Source organism: Callospermophilus lateralis, chromosome 5, assembly GCF_048772815.1.
Source record: "Callospermophilus lateralis isolate mCalLat2 chromosome 5, mCalLat2.hap1, whole genome shotgun sequence".
NCBI lineage: Eukaryota > Metazoa > Chordata > Mammalia > Rodentia > Sciuridae > Callospermophilus > Callospermophilus lateralis.
Window position 1 is genome coordinate 105,137,068 of NC_135309.1, and position 20,664 is coordinate 105,157,731.

General features: G+C 32.2%; 1 protein-coding gene across 2 annotated transcripts in view; it reads left to right on the top strand.

The window, feature by feature from the left end:
- The window catches only part of Ap3b1 (adaptor related protein complex 3 subunit beta 1), a 230,536-nt gene that overhangs the window by 91,011 nt on the left and 118,861 nt on the right, over positions 1-20,664 (top strand). For both annotated transcript variants that reach the window (XM_076857095.1, XM_076857096.1), the window contains exons 9-14: positions 1,640-1,737; positions 1,955-2,009; positions 2,091-2,162; positions 4,791-4,853; positions 7,909-8,041; positions 14,197-14,306. In XM_076857095.1, coding sequence (XP_076713210.1) covers positions 1,640-1,737; positions 1,955-2,009; positions 2,091-2,162; positions 4,791-4,853; positions 7,909-8,041; positions 14,197-14,306 — 531 coding nt within the window. The remainder of the gene's footprint in view (positions 1-1,639; positions 1,738-1,954; positions 2,010-2,090; positions 2,163-4,790; positions 4,854-7,908; positions 8,042-14,196; positions 14,307-20,664) is intronic.

Genomic DNA, 20,664 nt, shown 5'->3' on the forward strand with positions numbered 1-20,664 from the left:
TTACATTCTTGCCAGTAGGATTAGACTTGTAATGGAAAAGACTTTAATATTTGTCTATAAAAAATATTAAAATTAAGCTTCAGCTTTTTTCTGGTAATGTATTAATACTAGCCAACTGTATGTTTTAGTATTTTTAAAAAATGACTATCACCTTGTAGATTAGATCTATCATTAATTGACATTTTCACATAATATTTTAAATTCAGGAGAGTTTATGCTGTAGTTAGATTATCTTTATAAATTACAAGTGAAGAAATTAAATATTTTTATATTTCTAAAGTTCCCAACTAATGTCTGAAAGCTACTTCACTCTTGTAAGAAAGTATTTTAGGGGTGGGGTTGAACTCTTGTCTAGCATGTATGAGGCACTGGGTTCATCCTTAGCCACATAAACATAAACAAGTAAAATAGAGGCATTCTGTTCATTTAAAACCATAAAAAATTTTTAAATATTTTAAAAGTGCTAAACAAAAATAAATTTTAGGACCCTGTAAACTGCATTTGTCTTAAAATTTTTTTATTTGTTCTTTTTGGATATATATACATGTATTTTGACATATTTATACAGACATAGCATATAACATATTCTAATTAAGATTCCATTCTTACAATTGTACATGATGTGGAGTTTCACTGATGGTGTATTCATATATGAACACAGGAAAGTTATATCCAATTCTTTCTACTGTCTTTTGGAAACTGCATTTAAAAAAGAAATAGTTGAAAGTGTTTTTTAGTTTTCAAAGCAACTTTTTACCTCAAGCACCTTCATGTGCTGTATACTATTTAGGAATACATAAAACTCCTGCCACATATTTATTAGGTCTTTATGGACCTAGTAAAAGTGAAGTAGTATTAATTCCTTTTTTGTAATTATATTTTTTGTTGTTTATTTCACCTATTTTTTACTGTTATCCTAAAAAATCTGGTTTCATTAACAAAATTATGCTTACAATTCTGTAACGATTCCTAGTCTTAGCAGCAGCAGCAGCAGTACTAGGAGGAGCATGGAATGTGGAGTGTCACATTGAGCTTTGTCTTCTGCTGGCTGTCACACCTTGGGCAGTTCATTTAACGTCTATTTTCTTTTCTGAAGATAAATTAGTTTCCTAGTGCTGCTATCCAAATTGCCACAACCTGAGTGGATTAAAACAACAGAAATTTAATCTCTTACGTTTCAGGAAGCCAGAAGTTCAAAGTCAAGATAGAAATAGGACTAGTTTCTCTTAGAGGCGCCAAGGGAGAAACTGCTTCTTTCCTATTCTCTAGGTGGTTTCTGCAACTTTGGCATTCCCAGCCTTGTAGAGAAGCTTCCCTCTAATCTCTGAGGCTTCTTTACCTTGCGTTTTTCTCTGTCTTGTAAGAACACTTGCATTGGATTCAGGGCCTATGCCAGTCCAGCCAATCTCAGTCTTTACTGACATCTGCTAAGACTCCACTTCCCAACAGGATCACTTTTAGAAGGTAGACATGAATTATTGGGGGGAAGCTTCTCTAACTCATTCCAGAATTACACATTTCATTTTACTTCACTGGGATTTTAAAGGAGTTTAAAGGAAATAATGTATAAGAAGGTATTTGGAATTGTAGAGTGCTCAAATGTTCAAAGTTCCTATTATTTTCATGTTTTATTTTGTAGGTGGTTATGGCAGTTGCTCAGTTGTATTGGCACATATCACCAAAATCAGAAGCTGGCATTATTGCTAAATCACTAGTGCGCTTACTTCGTAGCAATAGGTAGGTCATGATTTTATATTGGTTTTATTCTTCCTTATGATGTGTCACATTTAATTTTTAGTACTTTATAGGAAAAATTCATATTAAATAAAGCTTAAATATGTAAGATTTAGTAGAAACTTTGAATATTATATTTAGGAATTTCATTTATTATGAAGTTACTGCTCAATCTTTTTCATTATCATACTGTTTACTTAAAATCTCTTTTAACTTCTAGGGAGGTGCAGTATATTGTCCTACAAAATATAGCAACTATGTCAATTCAAAGAAAGGTATGTGTATTGTGAATATATAATTTAAGAGGCAAATTCATGCATCATGTATGTATTTACATGCTTCTTTTTTCAATTTAGGGTATGTTTGAACCATACCTGAAGAGTTTCTATGTTAGGTCAACTGATCCAACTATGATCAAGACACTGAAGGTGTGTATGCTTTTAATTTTCAGATACTCTTAACACTGTATACTTTGAAGAAATATTTCTGTAACTTCTAGCATATGCAAAATGAAGTTCAGTGTAGATACATTCAAGGATTTTTTTTACATATTCCATTCTCTATTATTACATTGCTAGTTACTATGATACATAAAAAATATAAAGTTAAGGGGCTAGGATCGTAACTCGGTGGTAAAGTGCTTGCCTAGCATGCGTGAGGCTCTGGGTTTGATGCTCAGCAGTACATAAAAAATAAATAAAAGTAAAGTTATTGTGTCCATCTACAACAGAAAAAAATTTAAAAATATATAAAGTTAAGACAGTGCTACCTACCTGTATCTTGAATAACTCACAGATTATTGAAAGAGTAAATAGATAATTTTTGTACAGTATATGTTAAATGATAGATTGGATTGAGTGCTGTTATAAATGCAATGATGAGGCTAATTCTCTGGGAGAAGTGAGAAAGGTGATATTTGGATGAACTTTTTGTTACTGTTGCTAGGTGGATTTGTAGGTTGAAGTTGGGATTAGACAAAAAACAGTTTGCTAACTTGAGATTATGAAAGAGTATTTTCAGGGAATGATAATTATAGTCTAGATTACCGTTAAATATAAAGCTGTAGTGATTAAACCCTTTGGCATTTAGACAGGAAAGTAAACAGAATAGACTAGAAAACCTAGGAACATAGTTATGCATATGAAACATTTCCACATATTTTTTAAAATTTATTTTTCTTTTTTTAAATTTGTTTTAATTAGTTACACATGACAGTACAATGTTTTTGACATATACATTTGAATCAGATGGGATATAATTTCTCATTTTTCTCAGTGTACAGGTTGTAGAATTACATTGGTCATGTAGTTACATTATATATCCCCAGCAATAATAATGTCTATTTTATTCTGCCGTCCTTCCATCCACGTATGTTGTATTGTATAAAAGACATTACAAACCAATCAGGAAAGGATGAGCTATTATTAAATATTGAAGTGGAAATTATTCACATGAAAACTGAGTTTAATGATAAGAAAATTTAGGACACAAATTAAAGGATACTTTATCAAAAACTGGTTTATAATTATGAAAAGTTTTGAGGTTATGAAAGTTGAACGACTAAAGAACTGACTGAAGGAGACAACTAAATACTATATGTGGAATTGAATTGGATCCTTTCATTATGCATTATTAGACAGTGAAACTTAAACGCATAATTTACAATTATAGTATATAAATTGAAGACTATAGCATAGTCTTCAATTTGTAGACATTAATTTTAATTTCCTGATTTTCTTGATTTTTTTTGTGGTCTGCAGAAACTGTCCATGTTTATCAGAAATACATACAGAAGTATTTGGGTACAATATAACAACATATTAGCAACTCTAGTCTCAAGTGGTTTAGAGAAAAAACAGTTCTTTGTATTATACGTGTAGCTTTTTCATAGATTGTTTTCACAGATTATCTCAGATTGTTTTTTTAAAGTTGTCTGAAAAGTTAAAATATTCTCATTAAAATTAAATGAATAGTCAAATTATAACTTGTAGAAAATATTCCAAATATATAATAGAGAAATCAATAGCTTGTACGCAGACTATGTAAAGAACATTTTCTACATTCTGTGCCTTTTAATTAGAGTATTTAAATCATTTACTTTTTTTTAAAAGAGAGAGAAGAGAGAGAGAGAGAGAGAGAGAGAGAATCTTTTTTGTAGATGAACACAACACAATGCCTTTATTTTTTTTTATGTGGTTCTGAGAATCGAACCCGGATATTGCCCGTGCTAGGCGAGCGCTCTACCGCTGAGCCACAATCCCAGCCTCAAATCAATTTATTTTTAATGTAATTCTTGTTCTGAATGTGTTTATGTCTACATCTTTTGTTTTCTGTTTGTCTCCTGTGTTCTGTTCTTTTTTTTCCCCTTTCTTCAGATTAATTTATTTTTATGAGCAAAACCAAATATTTTTAGTGAGCCCATTTGAGATGAACTTCACATTTATATCTGTAAACCCAGATAATTAAAGCATCTAAGTCTTTGGGATGGTAGGAGATAGAAGTGTGAAACAAGAGAATTATTTGTTTTTGTTTTTTTTAGAAAACAGAAATATTACATAGATGTTAAGTTGTTTCCTAACTTCATTAGTGAAAACAAAAGTCAAACTTGCTTAAATTGTTTAGTTTAATTAGATTTAAATTGTAAAGTTAAGATAAACAGTGAAGATGTAGGCTTCTGCTTTTCTTAATTATTTTTTGAGAACTATGTAATTATCTAGTCTTCAATTTGTAGACATAAGGAAACAGACTTAAGTTCACTTGAAGAATATAATGCCTTATCACATTTGTGACAATGTGAGTTTTATTTAAAAAGTAGAAATTAACTTTGAATTAAATGCCTGGTCTTGGGCTGGGATTGTGACTTAGAGGTAGAATGCTCACCTAGCATGTGTGAGGCACTGGGTTCAATCCTCAACACTACATAAAATAAAATAAAGATATTGTGTCTACCTGTAACTAAAAAGTAAATGTTTTTAAAAAGGATAAATGCCTAGCCTCTATTAATTCATCTATTTATTTGTGTTTTAAGATGCTTCTTTTCTCTTTTTCTACTGTAGCTTGAAATTTTGACAAACTTAGCAAATGAAGCCAACATATCAACTCTTTTACGAGAATTTCAGGTTTGTATACAATACTAATTATAAAATAATGTTTAAAATATGTTCACTTGGGCTGAGGTTGTGGCTTAGTGGTAGAACGCTTACCTAGCATGCATGAGGCACTGGGTTCAATCCTTAGCACCACATAAATATGTAAAATAAAGATATTGTGTCCACCTAAAACTTAAGAATAAATATTTATAAAAAATTAAATATATTCACTCTTACATCTTTCTCAATCTTATAATTGTATAATGAAATAGTGATTTGGGACAAGATTAACAACTATGAAACTGACAAATTTTCAAGAATAAATATAATTTAATTTTAAAAAGAATGGTATTTTATTTCATTTGATATTCTTAAAATTTGAAACATATTAGCTTTTAAATTTGTTCAAAATTTTGTTTCTGGTAAGGATTCTGTCTATCTACACTATCATTATATCTGTTGACACTATCATCATAAATAGGCCTTTCTTTACTCTCCATGCAGGAAATTTTGATTGTCCCTTTTTGTTTGACCTTTGACTTTTTAGGAAACTCTTAGCTCATGTGAAACACAAAAATCTTTTGGTTTATACTTGTTCTACCATGATTTTTTAAATTGTTGTTTTTATATTGATTTTTTAATTGCATTTTTAAACTATTTGTACTGATAGAAGAGATGTTTCCTACCCAAATTTCTCTAAAAAGTATTATTCAGTAATTATTTCATGGACATTATACCCTTTATGATAGAAAGGTCAGATCTAAAACCTTAGCAGTGGAACACAGCAATACAAAGGCTCGTATCATTGTTGTGAGTTTTATATCCCCTCAGCAGTTTCTTCACAATAAAAAACTACATTCTACCCACTAACAAGAGTTCTTAAAAAAAAAATCAAACCTCAACTTTTAAAATTTAACTTATTTTGTTGATATAATCATCCTTAAGACTATATTAATTTTTTTATGTGTTCACTATATTTATTTATAGCTATGTGATTTTATACTGTTTTCAGGAGTAGGAGAATTTTTTGAGATGTCTGTGGGTGTTCTAAACTGGATTACTCTACTTTTTGTGCTGTATATTTTTTCTAGAAAAATTCCTGATAAAATTGGGATGCTTTATAGACCCACTCATATTCACATGCCAGAAAATATAATATTTCAATTTTTTGTCCAGTCTTCTTGTAGCTGTAGGTCATTGCTTGAATTTGATTCTTTTTATCATCCTCAGTGTAAGTTTATTACATTTATTTTATTTTTAATGTTTCTTTTTGACTATACATAACATTAGGATTCATCCCAACCTAATTTAAAACGCATGGAATATAATTTGCTGTAATTCAGTCCCTAGTATTTCCCCTTTCCCACCTCGCCTCCCTTCCCCGCTCCCTTCCTATTCTACTGTTCTTTCTGCTATTTACTTTTTTTTTAATTTTAAACTTTTTTTTAGTTAGTGTCTTGTGTCATTCTTATAATTTTATTATGTTTTGGTCATTTTTTTTATCAAGACCTTTTTCCTCTTGTCCTTTGTATCTCTTTGGGTATCTTTTCATTGTCCTTTGTCAAGTCTATAGGGATTGTGGGAAGAGAGTCGTGGTTAGTTGGGTTTTATAGAGTTTATGCAGTTGCTCTATTTCAGAATGTTGTTGATCCAGTTATTTCATTTACCATCAGGATGTTTATTGCAGCCCATGTCCAGTCAAACTTTTAATTACATTCTTTCTTCAACTTCATGTACTCACTTTTGTTTATCAGGGTGTGTGTGTGTGTGTGTGTGTGTGTGTACGTGTTTCATTGGGAATTAAACCTAGGGCCTCAAACAATGCTAGACAAGCATTCTACCACTGAACTGTGTCCCTAGCCTTCCTGTATTCATTTGTATTACTGTCTAAATTTTAATACCTTATTTCTCTGTTTATGTATTTTGTTTGTGGTTATGTACAATTTGTTTTTAATAACTTTGTGAGTAAAGTAGGGAGTTTTTTCTAAAGATTCATAAATATATTTTATGAGATTTTAGTAATCTATATAGAAATATTTTAAAATATAACTGGTCTTCATGGAACTAATTAATTTCCTTAACATTTAATCACTTTCTTGGTAACATTGTTACTAAATTTATATATTTAAGATATCCTTAGATTTTCTTCTTTATTTGTCATTTAGATACTGTTTTAATATATATTCTTTTTTTTGCATTTTAGATTACCATAGTGTTAATTATATATTAGTTACTTCTCATTTGAGGTTGGAAATCTTAGAAATTTAAGTCAAAAGGGGTTTAAAATTTCGGTTATAAATAATATATAAAATATAAAGATGTATTTTAAAAGTATATCATTTCTGTAAATAATGAAAGCTTAGTTTTAAATTAGGAAAGTTCTAATCAAAGTGAAGTTACATAGGTTAGATTAAATTTTGTGAAAATTTGTTTGGTTTTGTAGCTAAACCATTGATTTCTTTAAATTTTATAAATATACCACTTATAGTATATTTTTAAAGAAAACATTTTAAATTTATTTTGTTTTACTTTATTTTAAACTGCATATTTATTTATTTATTCAAGTACCATTCACTGTAGCTATTGTAGTTTTACAACCATTCTGATACCCTTTGAAAGTAAACTATTAATAGCATATTGGTTCTTTTCTTCCTTTTAGCCCCATTTTTAGATTTAGTGTTTCTATAAGAGTGGGTCGTGTCCCCCAGCCCTGGTAGATCACAGATGCTGGTGGTTAAATGAACTGAAACCTCCAAAGAGAGAATTCTCATCATCTCTTTCAACCTTGCCCTAAAACTAATTGCTATCTTTGGGTGACTGCTCCCCACTATCTGTTTTGGAGTCTCAAACCATTGTGGCCACAGGTGAATGAGCCTGGTTTGAAAATGTGTCTTTTCTATAGGCGCGTTCTTTAAGAGGGGGAAAAAGAAAAAACAATTGAGTCATCAGTTGGGCATCCTGTTGTACTTTAGAGAAGATAATGTGTTCTGGAATTCTTATGCATTGACAAAGCTTAGTAAAATAGGGTTTTTGGGGTTCACTTGGTAGCACCAATGTGTAAAGTAATTTAAATAATATTTTTTAGACCTACGTGAAAAGTCAGGATAAACAATTTGCAGCAGCCACTATTCAGACTATAGGCAGATGTGCAACCAACATCTCGGAAGTCACAGACACCTGCCTCAATGGCCTGGTATGTCTGCTCTCCAACAGGGATGGTAAGTTTAGAGTTTTATTTTATCTTCCAGTGTTTTTTAATTTGAATACTCTTAATATGATCATCGAGTTGTAACCTTTTATATTTTAGTTTCCCTGTTCATCAGTAGTTTGGTAACAATAAATATGAATTTAGTCTTGAAATGCATATTCTATTTTTTAAATAAACTAGATAATCACAAACATTATTTGTCTTGCCTCTACTAAGAAAATTCAATTCATTTTACTTTTTCACTGTTGAATCACCTTCATTGTAATCCTTTCCATAAGGGTTCTATTTTACTGTTTTTTAATGACACCTAAGTTATGCATAATATTGGTTCACCTGCAGAGGGTGCTAAAAGCAGGCAAATGACTTCTCAACCTGAAGAAGTGGCTAGATCAAAAATATATCAACTGCGTACCTTCTGCATTTTCCCCCAGAAATTTACCTAATAATTTTATATTCAAGATTAAATAGATTTAAAAGCTATCAATTTAGACTACTTCATGTTTTTAAGCCAAATAGTATCTAAGCAATCTAAGAAACTAGATGTAATATCTAATAGAATAGGTGACCGGTGGTAAACTGTCAGTTCTTTCTGTGGCTATGACTTTAGAATAAGTGGGGTCATTTATAGAGAAAAAGAAAGGTGAGTTACCTTTTTACCTTTCAAATAATTTGTTTAGAAGATGTTCATTATGTATTTAATTAAAATGAGATTTTTAAAAGATGAAAAGTATAATTTTTTCTCTGTAAAATCATTGAAATTATTTGTGGAATTTTAAATATAATTATATCATGTCTAGATACAATATATATGACATAGCAGTAAAACAACAAAAAATATTTTTAATATTTTATTTGAAATATAACTTTTCATTACAGTAATTCTGCTGTTCCCAGACCTTATGTAGATTATGTTTTCCCACATGGCAGATTTTTTTTTTTAAGAAAACTGTAATGTATTTCTCATGAAAAAAAAATTGAAACAGTGTTTATTCCAAAGTAGCAATAATTTTTGTTGTAAACATAAATTTATCAATTTGGGCCTTTAAACTCAAGATATTATACAGTAGAACATTTTACTAGACATAATGTTGAAACTTTAAAGTGCCAATGAAGATTGTCATGGAGATAAATAAAAAGTCTATTATATAAGGTAATTAGAGGAGATGGATAATAAATGTCATCTATCTTATCTATTTCAGTTTTTAACAGTTGTATCTTTTTTCTCTCTGCTTCTAGGTCACACTTTAAAATGTGACCTTAAACATTTTTTTATTTTCCTTTACCTTTAATAATGACTTCCTCAAGACCAAATAAAAACACTCCTTCGGAAAATAATTCTGAGACATTTAATTTTGAATCAAGATTTTGAATCAAGCCTGGTTCCCTAGAATAATTGTTCTTTAAAATTTAGTTGCATACAAAAAGTATCAGAAATTAATTTGGACACTAGTATTTCTTTCAAATAAAAGTAATATTGAGATTTTATCAATTTTACTTTTTGATCTTTTTTTTTTTTTTAGAGAGAGTGGAGAGAGAGAGAGAGAGAGAGAATTTTTTTAATATTTATTTTTTAGTTTTTCGGCAGGCACAACATCGTTGTTTTGTATGTAGTGCTGAGGATTGAACCCGGGCTGCACGCATGCCAGGCGAGCTCGCTACCGCTTGAGCCACATCCCCAGCCCCTTGATCTTTTTTTTTCCAATGTGAAATTTTCAAGTTGTCTGCTTCAACATAATATTAATGTTTCCAAAAATATTTTTTACTTTGGTTTAAAAGATAAATATTCTACTCCTATAGCATTTTTAGGGAAAGATACTGTCATAATTTGATAATGGAGGACTAACATCATTTATAATCACTTTCAAAATGTAGGAGGATATACTAATTTAAATTATGATGTTTTAATATTTAGGCTTTTGTTTTTAGCAAATCAAAATTCTCTTTACAGCAATGAGTGCTTTGCTGTTGTTCAAAAAAATTTTGTTGTTGCTGTTGTTTAAATATTAACACACTTTAATTAAATTGTCCAGTTCTGGTTGCGTAATTATTGTTAGCCCAAAATATGTGAGTTAACTATCTTTTTATCATATGTACTATACTTTTTGTGATACAGATGGTCCTCAACTTATGACAGGGTTGTGTCCCAATAAACCCATCAAAATTGAAAATATCAGGTCAAAAATTCATTTAATATACCTAATCTATCAAACATCCTCACTTAGCTATATAGCACATTGTATATTATGGATTGTTTTCCCCCATGATTGTGTGGCTGCCCATGAGCTGTGCTTACTACTGCTGCTGCCAAGCATCTCCAGTGGATATTATGCCTCATATTGCTCTCATTAGCTCTGGGAAAGATCCAAAGTCAAACTATGAAGTATAGTACCTAATGAATCTGTCAATCAATTTTCCACCATGGTAAAGTTGAAAATTCATAAGTAAGAGACCAACTGTAGTTTGGAAATCTGGTTCACTAAAAGTGAGGGTAAAATAAATAAGGAAAATACTTATATTAAAATCAGTAATATTACAGGAAATAATAATATTTAATAATTTTTATGTGACCTTTTCTAACAATAGACCTCTTTCCCCTTCTTATTAAAAATATCTAGTTAGGAACAAATTCCACAAATGAAGCTGCAATTTCTTTAAAATTTATAAGACATTTTGGGGCTCTAAAAATGAATCTTTTGTTGTATGAAATTAATATGTCATCATTTCTTCATATGTAAAGTATATGTAAGTCTCAGGAATAGCATTTAGACTCTTGTTTTTATAGATATTGAATGTATCCTACTCAGACCTGTAGTTATCCATTACCCCCAGTATTGTTGACTTCTACCTTATTGGCATGGGAGAATCTTCTAAGCAGACTTGAAGCTTACTCTAAGATGGTGTATTACCATTCTTTAAGATTAATTTGATAAACAAATTTCTTATAAAACTTTAATAGGAGAAATTTATGTTTCTTTAGGCTTACAATTATCCTAAGTAACTTATTTTAGGTACATGTTACCAAAAAGTTGCTTCTCTGAATAACCCTATTGCCACCTACTATAAACTAAAAGATTGGGGTAGAAGACTACATTTAAAATTTGTTAAGTTTTTTTTTAATAATTCAATAAGCATTTGCTGAAGATTTAAATCAGTTGATGTGTTTAATAAATGTTGAATAGATTCATTTAGCTTATAAAAGATTCCTGCCTTTATGGAGTCATAGTCTAGTAGAAGAAGACAGTAATATAAAATAAATATACTAGTCTTCCCATATACAGCCCCTTAACTCTGCTGCCAGCTATTTGTTTACATACTACCTGTGTTTGAATGTTAATTCTCTCTTGTGCTCTATATTATTTGTTTGTAAAATGGGGATAATAGTAGACTATACTTTTTAGAATTGTTGAGGACCAAGAGAAGACTAGGAAAGATTTGGAATATAGGATTATTTTATGCTTCTGGTAGAGTAACAGCATAGTGCTGAGATCTCTGGAAATCAGGAGGGAATGTAAAGGGAAAATATGGTGGAACTGGAATTAATTGAAGGGAATGAGAAGGACCTGGTATAGGCAGAATAATATCCACCTCCTGCACTTAAAAATTTTGTTTTTGCCCAGGTTCTAATGCCTGAACCTGTGACTGTGTTACCTTATATGACAAAAGGGACTTTGTTGATGTGCTGAAGTTCAGGTTCTAGAGGTGGGTAGATGATTTGAATGGGTCCAAAGTAATCCAAAATAATCCTTATAAGGAAAAGAAGGAGGCAAGAAGGTCTGAAGATGCCAGCAATAAAGATCAGAGTGATGTGACTGCTGGAAGGGGATCTTAAAACAGGGAAGGCGGTTAGCCTGTAGAAGTTGGAAAAGACAGGAGATATATTTTTGCCCTAGAACCTTCAGCCCTGTCAACATTTTGATTTTAGCCCCATAGGACCTGTGTTACCTTTCTGGCTCCACCAATATAAGATGATAAACTTGTGTTAAATCACTGTGTGTGTGTGTGTATTTTAACTTGGAGTTGGACATAATATCTTTATTTTATTTACTTATTTTTACGTGATGCTGAGTATCAAACCCAGTGCCTCACTTGTGTTAGGCAAGTGCTCTACCACTGAGCCCCAGCCCCAGCCCCCGTTTGGGGTAATTTTTGACAGCTACAATAAGAAACTAACGCCAAAGGATAAATGAAGTCACATACATGTATCAACTATTGACAATCTGCCTCTTCATGTAGATTATTAAAATTACACAGCACTTGTTTTTACTTTGACAAGTTTTATAATAATATACTTTTTAAAAATTTATTTTATACTGAATTTTTTAAAACTACACTTACCATATTTTGCTGTGTCTAGTACTTATTTACATAACCATTTTTTTATCAGAATATAAGTTGGATGAAGAGTCTCATTCTGCTTTATCTTGTTTTTCCTTCTATCACTGAGTGATAGTGGTATATAAAAGTAGAACCTGCTCATAGTAACACTGAACATTATTAGAAATAGAATGGTAACCCTGGTGTTGAGTTTGAATTCTGGACAAAGGCATATTCCAGTGCATTTCTTTTTATTTATCTTTTAAATGATAATAAGGTAGCTATCTTATATTACAATAAGAAGAAAATGAAATATGAAAATGTTTTGTGAGCTAAAATGTTAATATTAACAATTATTTAATATATATTGATTTTTATTCCAATGTAAGAGGTATGCAGTTTGAAATACATGTGTTTAATAATGATTGTAATGATAATGAATTTCGTTTGTATTATTAAAGGGAGCTAGATAAGAAAATATATCTCAAAGAAAAAAGTAACAGGACAAAAATCATGGTATTTCATATGCAGTTAAAAGAAACCTTTGTAGTGTGTCAGGGGGATTCCTAAAATCTATGAAACTATTAATTGGAAATGTCAAAACTATAAGTAAAGGCAGTCTTGGGTTTACCTCTTTGGTGTCAGTGGCTTTAATAATAGTTTAAATAAAATTCATCCCCCAAGGTCAGGTGTTCAGCTAGTTATATTACATTTCTCTACTGGTGCCACCAAAAAGGTAACTTGGATCAGTGATTAGCTACATTCGTGTGACAACTCAATCTCCAAATCCCTTTTTGAGGATCTGCTTCTTTGCCACTTCCAGTAGCATTTAATTGTGTTAGTTAGATGCTGGCAAGAAACAGCACATTTAAATGGGGTGATTAAAGAGAAGTTACTGAAGGACTGTTTATAAGGTGTGGGCAGGATTAAGGGAAACCAACAAGGTATAGTGTAGCACCCTTGGGCTAATGGCTAGCAATAGTGGAAAACGTTTACAACACAGGATTAAAGAGGTGTGTGGGGAGCAGAGCCACCTCCCAGATCTTATAGAAGAGAGCTACTTACAAGAATAGAAACTTTCAGTGGATGAATGCAGGTGCTACTAGTGATGCTAGCAGGGAAAGTATTCCTAATAATAAATGCTCCTCTGACCCCCTGCCCCCTGTTATGCTTCCTATTGGCTGTACACAGCTTTAGGCCAGGGACATTGGAGTCTGCCTGATGGAGTCTACAGGTCAATCTCCGAGGGCACAGAGTTAGGGAAAGATAGACAAGAGTGGGTTTACAATACAAATAGAGGCCATCCAGCTCACAATTCCACCCTTTTTGACTCTGTGTTCTAGCATGAAGTCCATGCTGTTTCTACAGTAATGCCTTTCCTACTACAATTAATTTTAGCTGCTGATTTTTCTGGACAATACTTAATGAAAAAAATTTTAGTTAGTGTTTTGTATTGAATGAAGAAAATGTTGTTTAGAGAGTAATTATTTGATTGTGACTAATATTTGGTGGGAATCAAAATACAATTTTACAAGTTCTGGTTAAAAGCCACAGAAATTGTACAATATGGTGAGCAGCATTATACAACCTCAACTGCTTTCCTGACAGAGAAGCAAAGATGAAAAAGGGGTAACAGAAGCTAGGAGAAAGCAACAGAGGTTAAACATTAAAGTTAAGTCATCTTCTTAAGACAGTTTTTACCCAAAAAGTCTGAGTGTGCATTTACGGTTGTATTTTTCACGTAGTCTTTTAAGACATGCAGAATATTTTGCTAATTTTACATTTCATCAAGCATATTGCATTTAAATTGAATTATACATATTTAATATGAATAATCTCTGTCTCTTTCAGAAATAGTTGTTGCTGAAAGTGTAGTTGTTATAAAAAAATTACTGCAAATGCAACCTGTACAACATGGAGAAATTATTAAACATATGGCCAAGCTCTTGGACAGTATCACTGTGAGTATTTGTTAAGAAGTTTTAGTGTTCAGTAAACTATATTTTGTTAACATAAATGGTCATTCTCCAGTGTAGTGGTTAAGAGACCTGAGGTATCTGGCTTCAAATCCTGGTTCTAAAGTTTCATACTGTTAGGAGAGAATTACAGACCTGAAAAGGCGAAAGGATGGCATGAACCTTGCAGTGTTGGATTGGAAATGAAGAGAGCAACGTGACCTTTGTGACTTTTTTTTTTTTAGCAATGTTATATAGTGTATATGTGTGCATATATATGTTGGTCTAAACTTATGTTATATGTTAATATATATATTATATATGTTTATATAAAATTATGTGTGGATATATATATATAATATATATAATTTCATACCATAAAATTTAACTTTAAAAAAAATTTTTAATTTTTTATATATGACAACAGAATGCATTATAATTCATGTTACACACGTAGAGCACAATTTTTCATATCTCTGGTTGTACACTGAGTAGAGTCACATCCTTTGTGTCTTCATACATGTACTTAGAGTAATGATGATCATCGCATTCCTTCGTCTTTCCTACCCCTATGCCTCCTTTCTTCCCCTTCCTCCCCCTTTCCCCTTTGCCCTATCTAGAGTTCATTTAATACCCACCCCCAGCATATTATGGATCAGCATCCTTAAATCAGAGAAATCATTCAGCATTTGGTTTTTGGGATTGCCTAATTTTACTTAGCATTATATTCTCCAGCTCCATCCATTTACCTGCAAATGCCATGATTTTATTCTCTTTAAGTGCTGAGTAATATTCCATTGTGTATATATATACTACATTTTTTTAATCCATTCATGTAATGAAAGGCATCTAGGTTGGTTCCACAGTTTAGCTATTGTGAACTGAGTTCTATAAACTTTGATATGGCTGTGTTCCTATAGTATGCTGTTTTTAAGTCCTTTGGGTACAGACCGAGGAGTGGTATAACAGGGTCAAATGGTGGTTCCATTCCCAGTTTTCCAAGGAATCTCCATACTGCTTTCCATATTGGCTGCATCAGTTTGCAGTCCCACCAGCAATATAGGAGTGTGCCTTTTCCCTCCACATCCTCGCCAATACTTACTGTTTGTATTCTTAATAGCTGCCATTTGGACTGGAGTGAGATGAAATCTTAACATAGTTTTGATTTGCATTTGTCTAATTGCTAGAGACGTTGAACATTTTTTCATATATTTGTTGATTGATTTATGTCATCTTTTTTGAATGAAATAAAAGCTATTTTTTAATTTTTTATTGATTTAAAAAATGACAGTGGAAAGCATTACAATTCTTATCACACGTATACAGTACATTTTTTCATATCTCTGGTTGTATATTGAGTATGTTGACACCAATTCGTGTCTTCATACATGTACTTTAGATAATGATGTCCATCACGTTCCACCATCCTTGCTAATCCCCTGCCCCCTCCCTTTCCCACCACCCCTCTGCCCTATCTAGAATTCATCTAATCTTCCCCTTCCCTACCTCACTATGGGTCAGCCTCCTTATATCAGAGAAAACATTCAGCTTTTGTTTTGCGGGGGATTGTGTAACTTCACTTAGCATTATCTTCTCCAATGCCATCCATTTACCTGCAGATGCCTTGGTTTTGTTCTCTTTTATTGCTGAGTAAAATTCCATTGTGTATATATGCCACATTTTTTAATCCATTCATCCACTGAAGGGCATCTAGGTTACCTCCACAATTTAGCTATTGTGAATTGTGCTGCTATAAACATTGAAGTGGCTGTGTCCCTACCAGTATACTGTTTTTAAGTCCTTTGGGTATAGACTGAGGACAGTGATAACTAGGTCAAACAGTGGTTCCATTCCCAGATTTTCAAGGACTCTTCATATTGCTTTCCATCTTCTGAGAAGTGTCTGTTCAGTTCCTTGGCCCATTTACTGTCTGGGTTATTTGTTTTTTAGTGTTAAGATTTTTGAGTTATTTATATATCCTAGAGATTAGTGCTCTATCTGATGTGCATGTGGTAAAAATATGCTCCCATTCTATCTCTATTCACTTGACTTATTGTTTCTTATGTTAAGAAGAAGCTTTTGAATCCATCCCATTTATTGATCCTTGGTTTTAATTCTTGTGCTATAGGAGTCTTATTAAGGAAGTTGGGACCTAATCTGACATGATGGAGATTTGGGCCTACTTTTTCTTCTAATAGACACAATGTCTCTGGTTTTATTTCTAGATCATTGATCCACTTTGAGTTGAGTTTTGTGCATGATGAGAGATAGGGGCTTAATTTCATTTTGTTGCATATAGATTTTCAGTTTTCCCAGTACCATTTGTTGAAGAGACTGTCTTTTCTCCAATGTATGTTTTTCGCTCCTTTGTCTAATATAAGATAACTGTTAATTATGTGGTTTAGTCTCTGTGTCCTGTATTCTGTACCATTGGTCTACCAGTCTATTTTGGTGCCAATACCGTGCTGTTTTTGTTACTATTGCTCTGTAGTATAGTTGAAGGTACGGTGATGCCATCTGCTTCATTCTTCTTACTAAGGATTGCTTTAGCTATTCTGGGTCTCTTATTTTTCCAGATGAATTTCATGACTGCTTTTTCTATTTGTAAGAGGAATGTCATTGGGATTTTAATGGGAATTGCATTAAATCTGTATAATGCTTTTGAAGTGTATGATACAATGGGTTTTGGTAAACTCATAAGGTTTTATAGTTATCACCACTAAATAATTACAGAACATTTTTATCACCCCTAAGGAAACAAATTTCTTTTCCAAAATTACCCAGCCTCCCTTTACTCTGTCTTTTGGCCACCACTAATCTTATTTCTGTCTGTATAGATTTTTCTATTCTGGATATTTCATATAAATGGAGTCATACAATATGTGACTTTTTGTTTCTGGCTTCTTTCACTTAGCTTGTTGTGGGATGCATGTTGTAGGATGTAGTACTTCATTTCTCTTCATGATAGATTTTGGTTTTTAAGTACCATTCTCTACTTAAAAGAAGCCAGGACTTCTTAAAGAAATGGCTGTTTTGAAAGCTAGGATAAAGAACACAGTGAATTTGCAACAGTTTGTTGGACCAATAACCACCATCAAAGGAGAAAATAGAAAGTGTTGAGAGAATAGACACATGTCAAAAGGACGCAATAGCCAGCTTGGAGGAGAGTGTGACTCCCACTGGCCAATTTCAGCAACAGAAAAAATGATAGTAAAGAATTATAACCTATAGAATAGGTAAGACTATAAATCTACAGGGCAATAAACGGATGGATCAATAAATGAATGAATAGAGGAGAAATGGAAACTCTTTCTTACAATTCAAAAATAACTAATAAATGTAGAAGGAATGATGGAATTAGAATTATCACCATCTGCCAACCATCACAATTGATTCAGACAATAATTATCAACAAATACTAAAAACTAGCAGCAGGTGAAAATTTGAGGAGTAAAAGGATATTTGCACTATCCCAAGGTGTTTTTCTCATAAACTACTTCTTAGTTACAAAGTTTAACTAGTGACTTATAATGAAGAAAACTGGCAGGCATTATCTTAACAAAATGAACCTAGTTAACATAGTTAGTATTGAGGTCGTGTATCTTTTGAGATGACAACACTGAAGAGAACTCAGCATCCATGTCCTTGCATTCCTGCTAAAAGTGAATGATTTGAATCTAATCACTGGAAAGCATGAGACAAATCCATGCTGAGGGTATTCTATAACATACTTGTTAAAAAAACGTCAGTGTTATGAGATGCAAAGAAAATCTCAATATTTCAGATTAAAAGAGACTAAAAATTTAGCACATGACAGTACTATGCAACATAAAAATTTGGGGTTTTCTATTGTAGGAGCAACTCAGAACCTCAGTAAAATCTGCAGATTAGACAACAGTATTGATTTAGTGTTTAATTTATCAATTTTAAAACTATCTTGCTGTGGTTATATAAGCATTTCATTATTTTTGGAAATTTACATGGAAGTATTTTGAATTATAACAAGAAATTATACCCATGCCTATAGCTTTTTTCAACTGAGTAAGCAACATATATGTGGAGAGATCAATAACACAAATGCAGTAAAATGTTCACATTTGGAACATCTGGGTGGAGTGCATCAAGGAATTCTTTTTACTCTTCTTGCAACTCTTCTATAAAACTGAAATTATGTGAAGAAATTAAATTAGGCCCTACTTCCAGCTCTATATCCTCACATTGCAGCCTCTATACCTTACTTTTCCCTGATAGTAAAAAAACAAACAAAAAGCCTAAGTCATAGTATTGTAAGTATTACATTAGTTATTATAGATAATGCGCTTAGAACATTACCTAGCACACAGCGGGGCTCCATACGTGTTTGCTATTATCTACTTCATATTCTTCTTTCGTCCAAAACTAATGTTTTGAAGAAATTATCTGAAAATAATTTCATTTCCTTGCCTCAGACTCATTCCTCAACCCATCACAGTCTGATTTTTGACTTCACGGAACAACAATAATTCTGTTTTTTCCAAGGTCACTATCTTCTCCTTCTTAATCTACTAGATGATTTTATTTCCATTTATTCCTTGATCTTCTGTTAGTATTTCACTTTGCTAGTTACTTTTTCCATTTTAAAAATTCTCTCTCTCTGGGTTCTGTTATTACACACACTGCTGGGTTTTTTTCTAAGTCTTCATCCATTTTCTTCTCCATTGTATTTGCCTTTTGCTATGCCTGACCCTTGAGTGTTGGTTTGTTCTCTTATAGGTTTGTGGTTTGCAAGAGAATAAAGATATTGTTTCCTTCTTTGGAGAGGGGTAATCTGTACTCTGAATCTCTTCAGATAGATATTTGTGTAGTGAAAGGTAGTGGATTGCAAGGTTTAAAAGCCTACCATTTCTGACCAATTTTAAATATACCTGGTGGCAATTTATTTTCCCAATTTAGGGAGTTATTAAAGCTTGCAGGGCAGTTACACATTTATCTTAAAGCTAATACTATAATAGTAAGACTCATATCAGTTGCTTAGCTTCTGAGCTTCTACTACCCCTTGCCAGTGAGTTACTTTGTCTTCATATCTACTCTTATGGTTGATTCTAATAATCAGAGCCAGAACTGCTCATAAAGATTGTGTTGTGTAGGGTCTAAGAGATGGATTTGAAAAGCAGATGACTTGGGTTCAAATTCAAATCTGAAAAGTCTGGCTCTTGTGGAAATAGCAGGGGTGGCACAATGTAGCAGGAGAATAAGGGACAGAGTAAGTGAAGTTCATTGAGATGAAATTATCTACCTCCTTGATACATATGATAAATCTGAAGCCAGAACCAGTCTTGGCTTGCTGGCTGACCTTCTTCCTAATTTGCTGTACTCACTTTGTCTTTGCTCGGTAAAACAGTATGAATTCTGGATTCAAATTTGGAGTTCCAATCTTGTTTCTGGCCACTAACAAGCAATGATATGTGGGAAAGCTTTATAACCCCTTTGTTTCTCAGGTTTCTTTGTATGTTATGTGGGAATAATGGTAGAGCTTATTTTATAAGACCTTATCAATGATGGACTAAGAAATTACGTAAAGTTCTCAAAAACAGTGCCTGGCAAGTTGTAAGGTCTCATTAATGTTAGCTATGTAATTAAAAAAAATTAGTTGTAGGTGGACACCATACCTTTATTTTGTTTATGTATTTATTTTTTATGTGGTGCTGAGGATCGAACCCAGTGCCTCATACGTGTTAGGTGAGCGTTCTACCACGGAGCCATAACCCCAGCCCCAGCTATGTAATTTTTAAAAGAAGAAAATGTAGATTTTATCATATTGAAGACTTTGATTCCATGGCTATTTAAGTACATAGCATAGTTCAAAATTGAGAATTAAAGTTTAAATTTACTCTACTTTTGGAATTCATTCAAATTGAATATATTTGTGCCTATAGTATAGTTACCATATATGTTCTGATTGTAGATGTTTTATCTTTTGGTGTGCTGTTTATTTTTAATAAATACTACTTTTGGTGTTTAATAATGTGTAATGGGACAGGTGGGGGTTTTTGTATCATAAAAGAACAATTGGGAGATGTGTCTTTGAGGACTACTAGGTAATATTAAAATAGCACTTTATATCTTCCTTGCCCAGGTACCTCACTGGACTCCTTCCATTTCATAAGTTATCCTCCCTTGCCCTTCCAACCTAATATAACTCAGGCTTAAGTTTTAATGTATACTGAGTCCAGATACAGAATATTGCATCTGATTTGCTGTTGGTGTGCAGTTTGTTTAAATGTCTACTGATTCTGCCTTTGACAGAATCAGAATAAAAAAATTGATGCTTTTGCAGAATTTACTTTAGACTGTTGCACTATGCAGTGAGCTGGTATTGAAACAC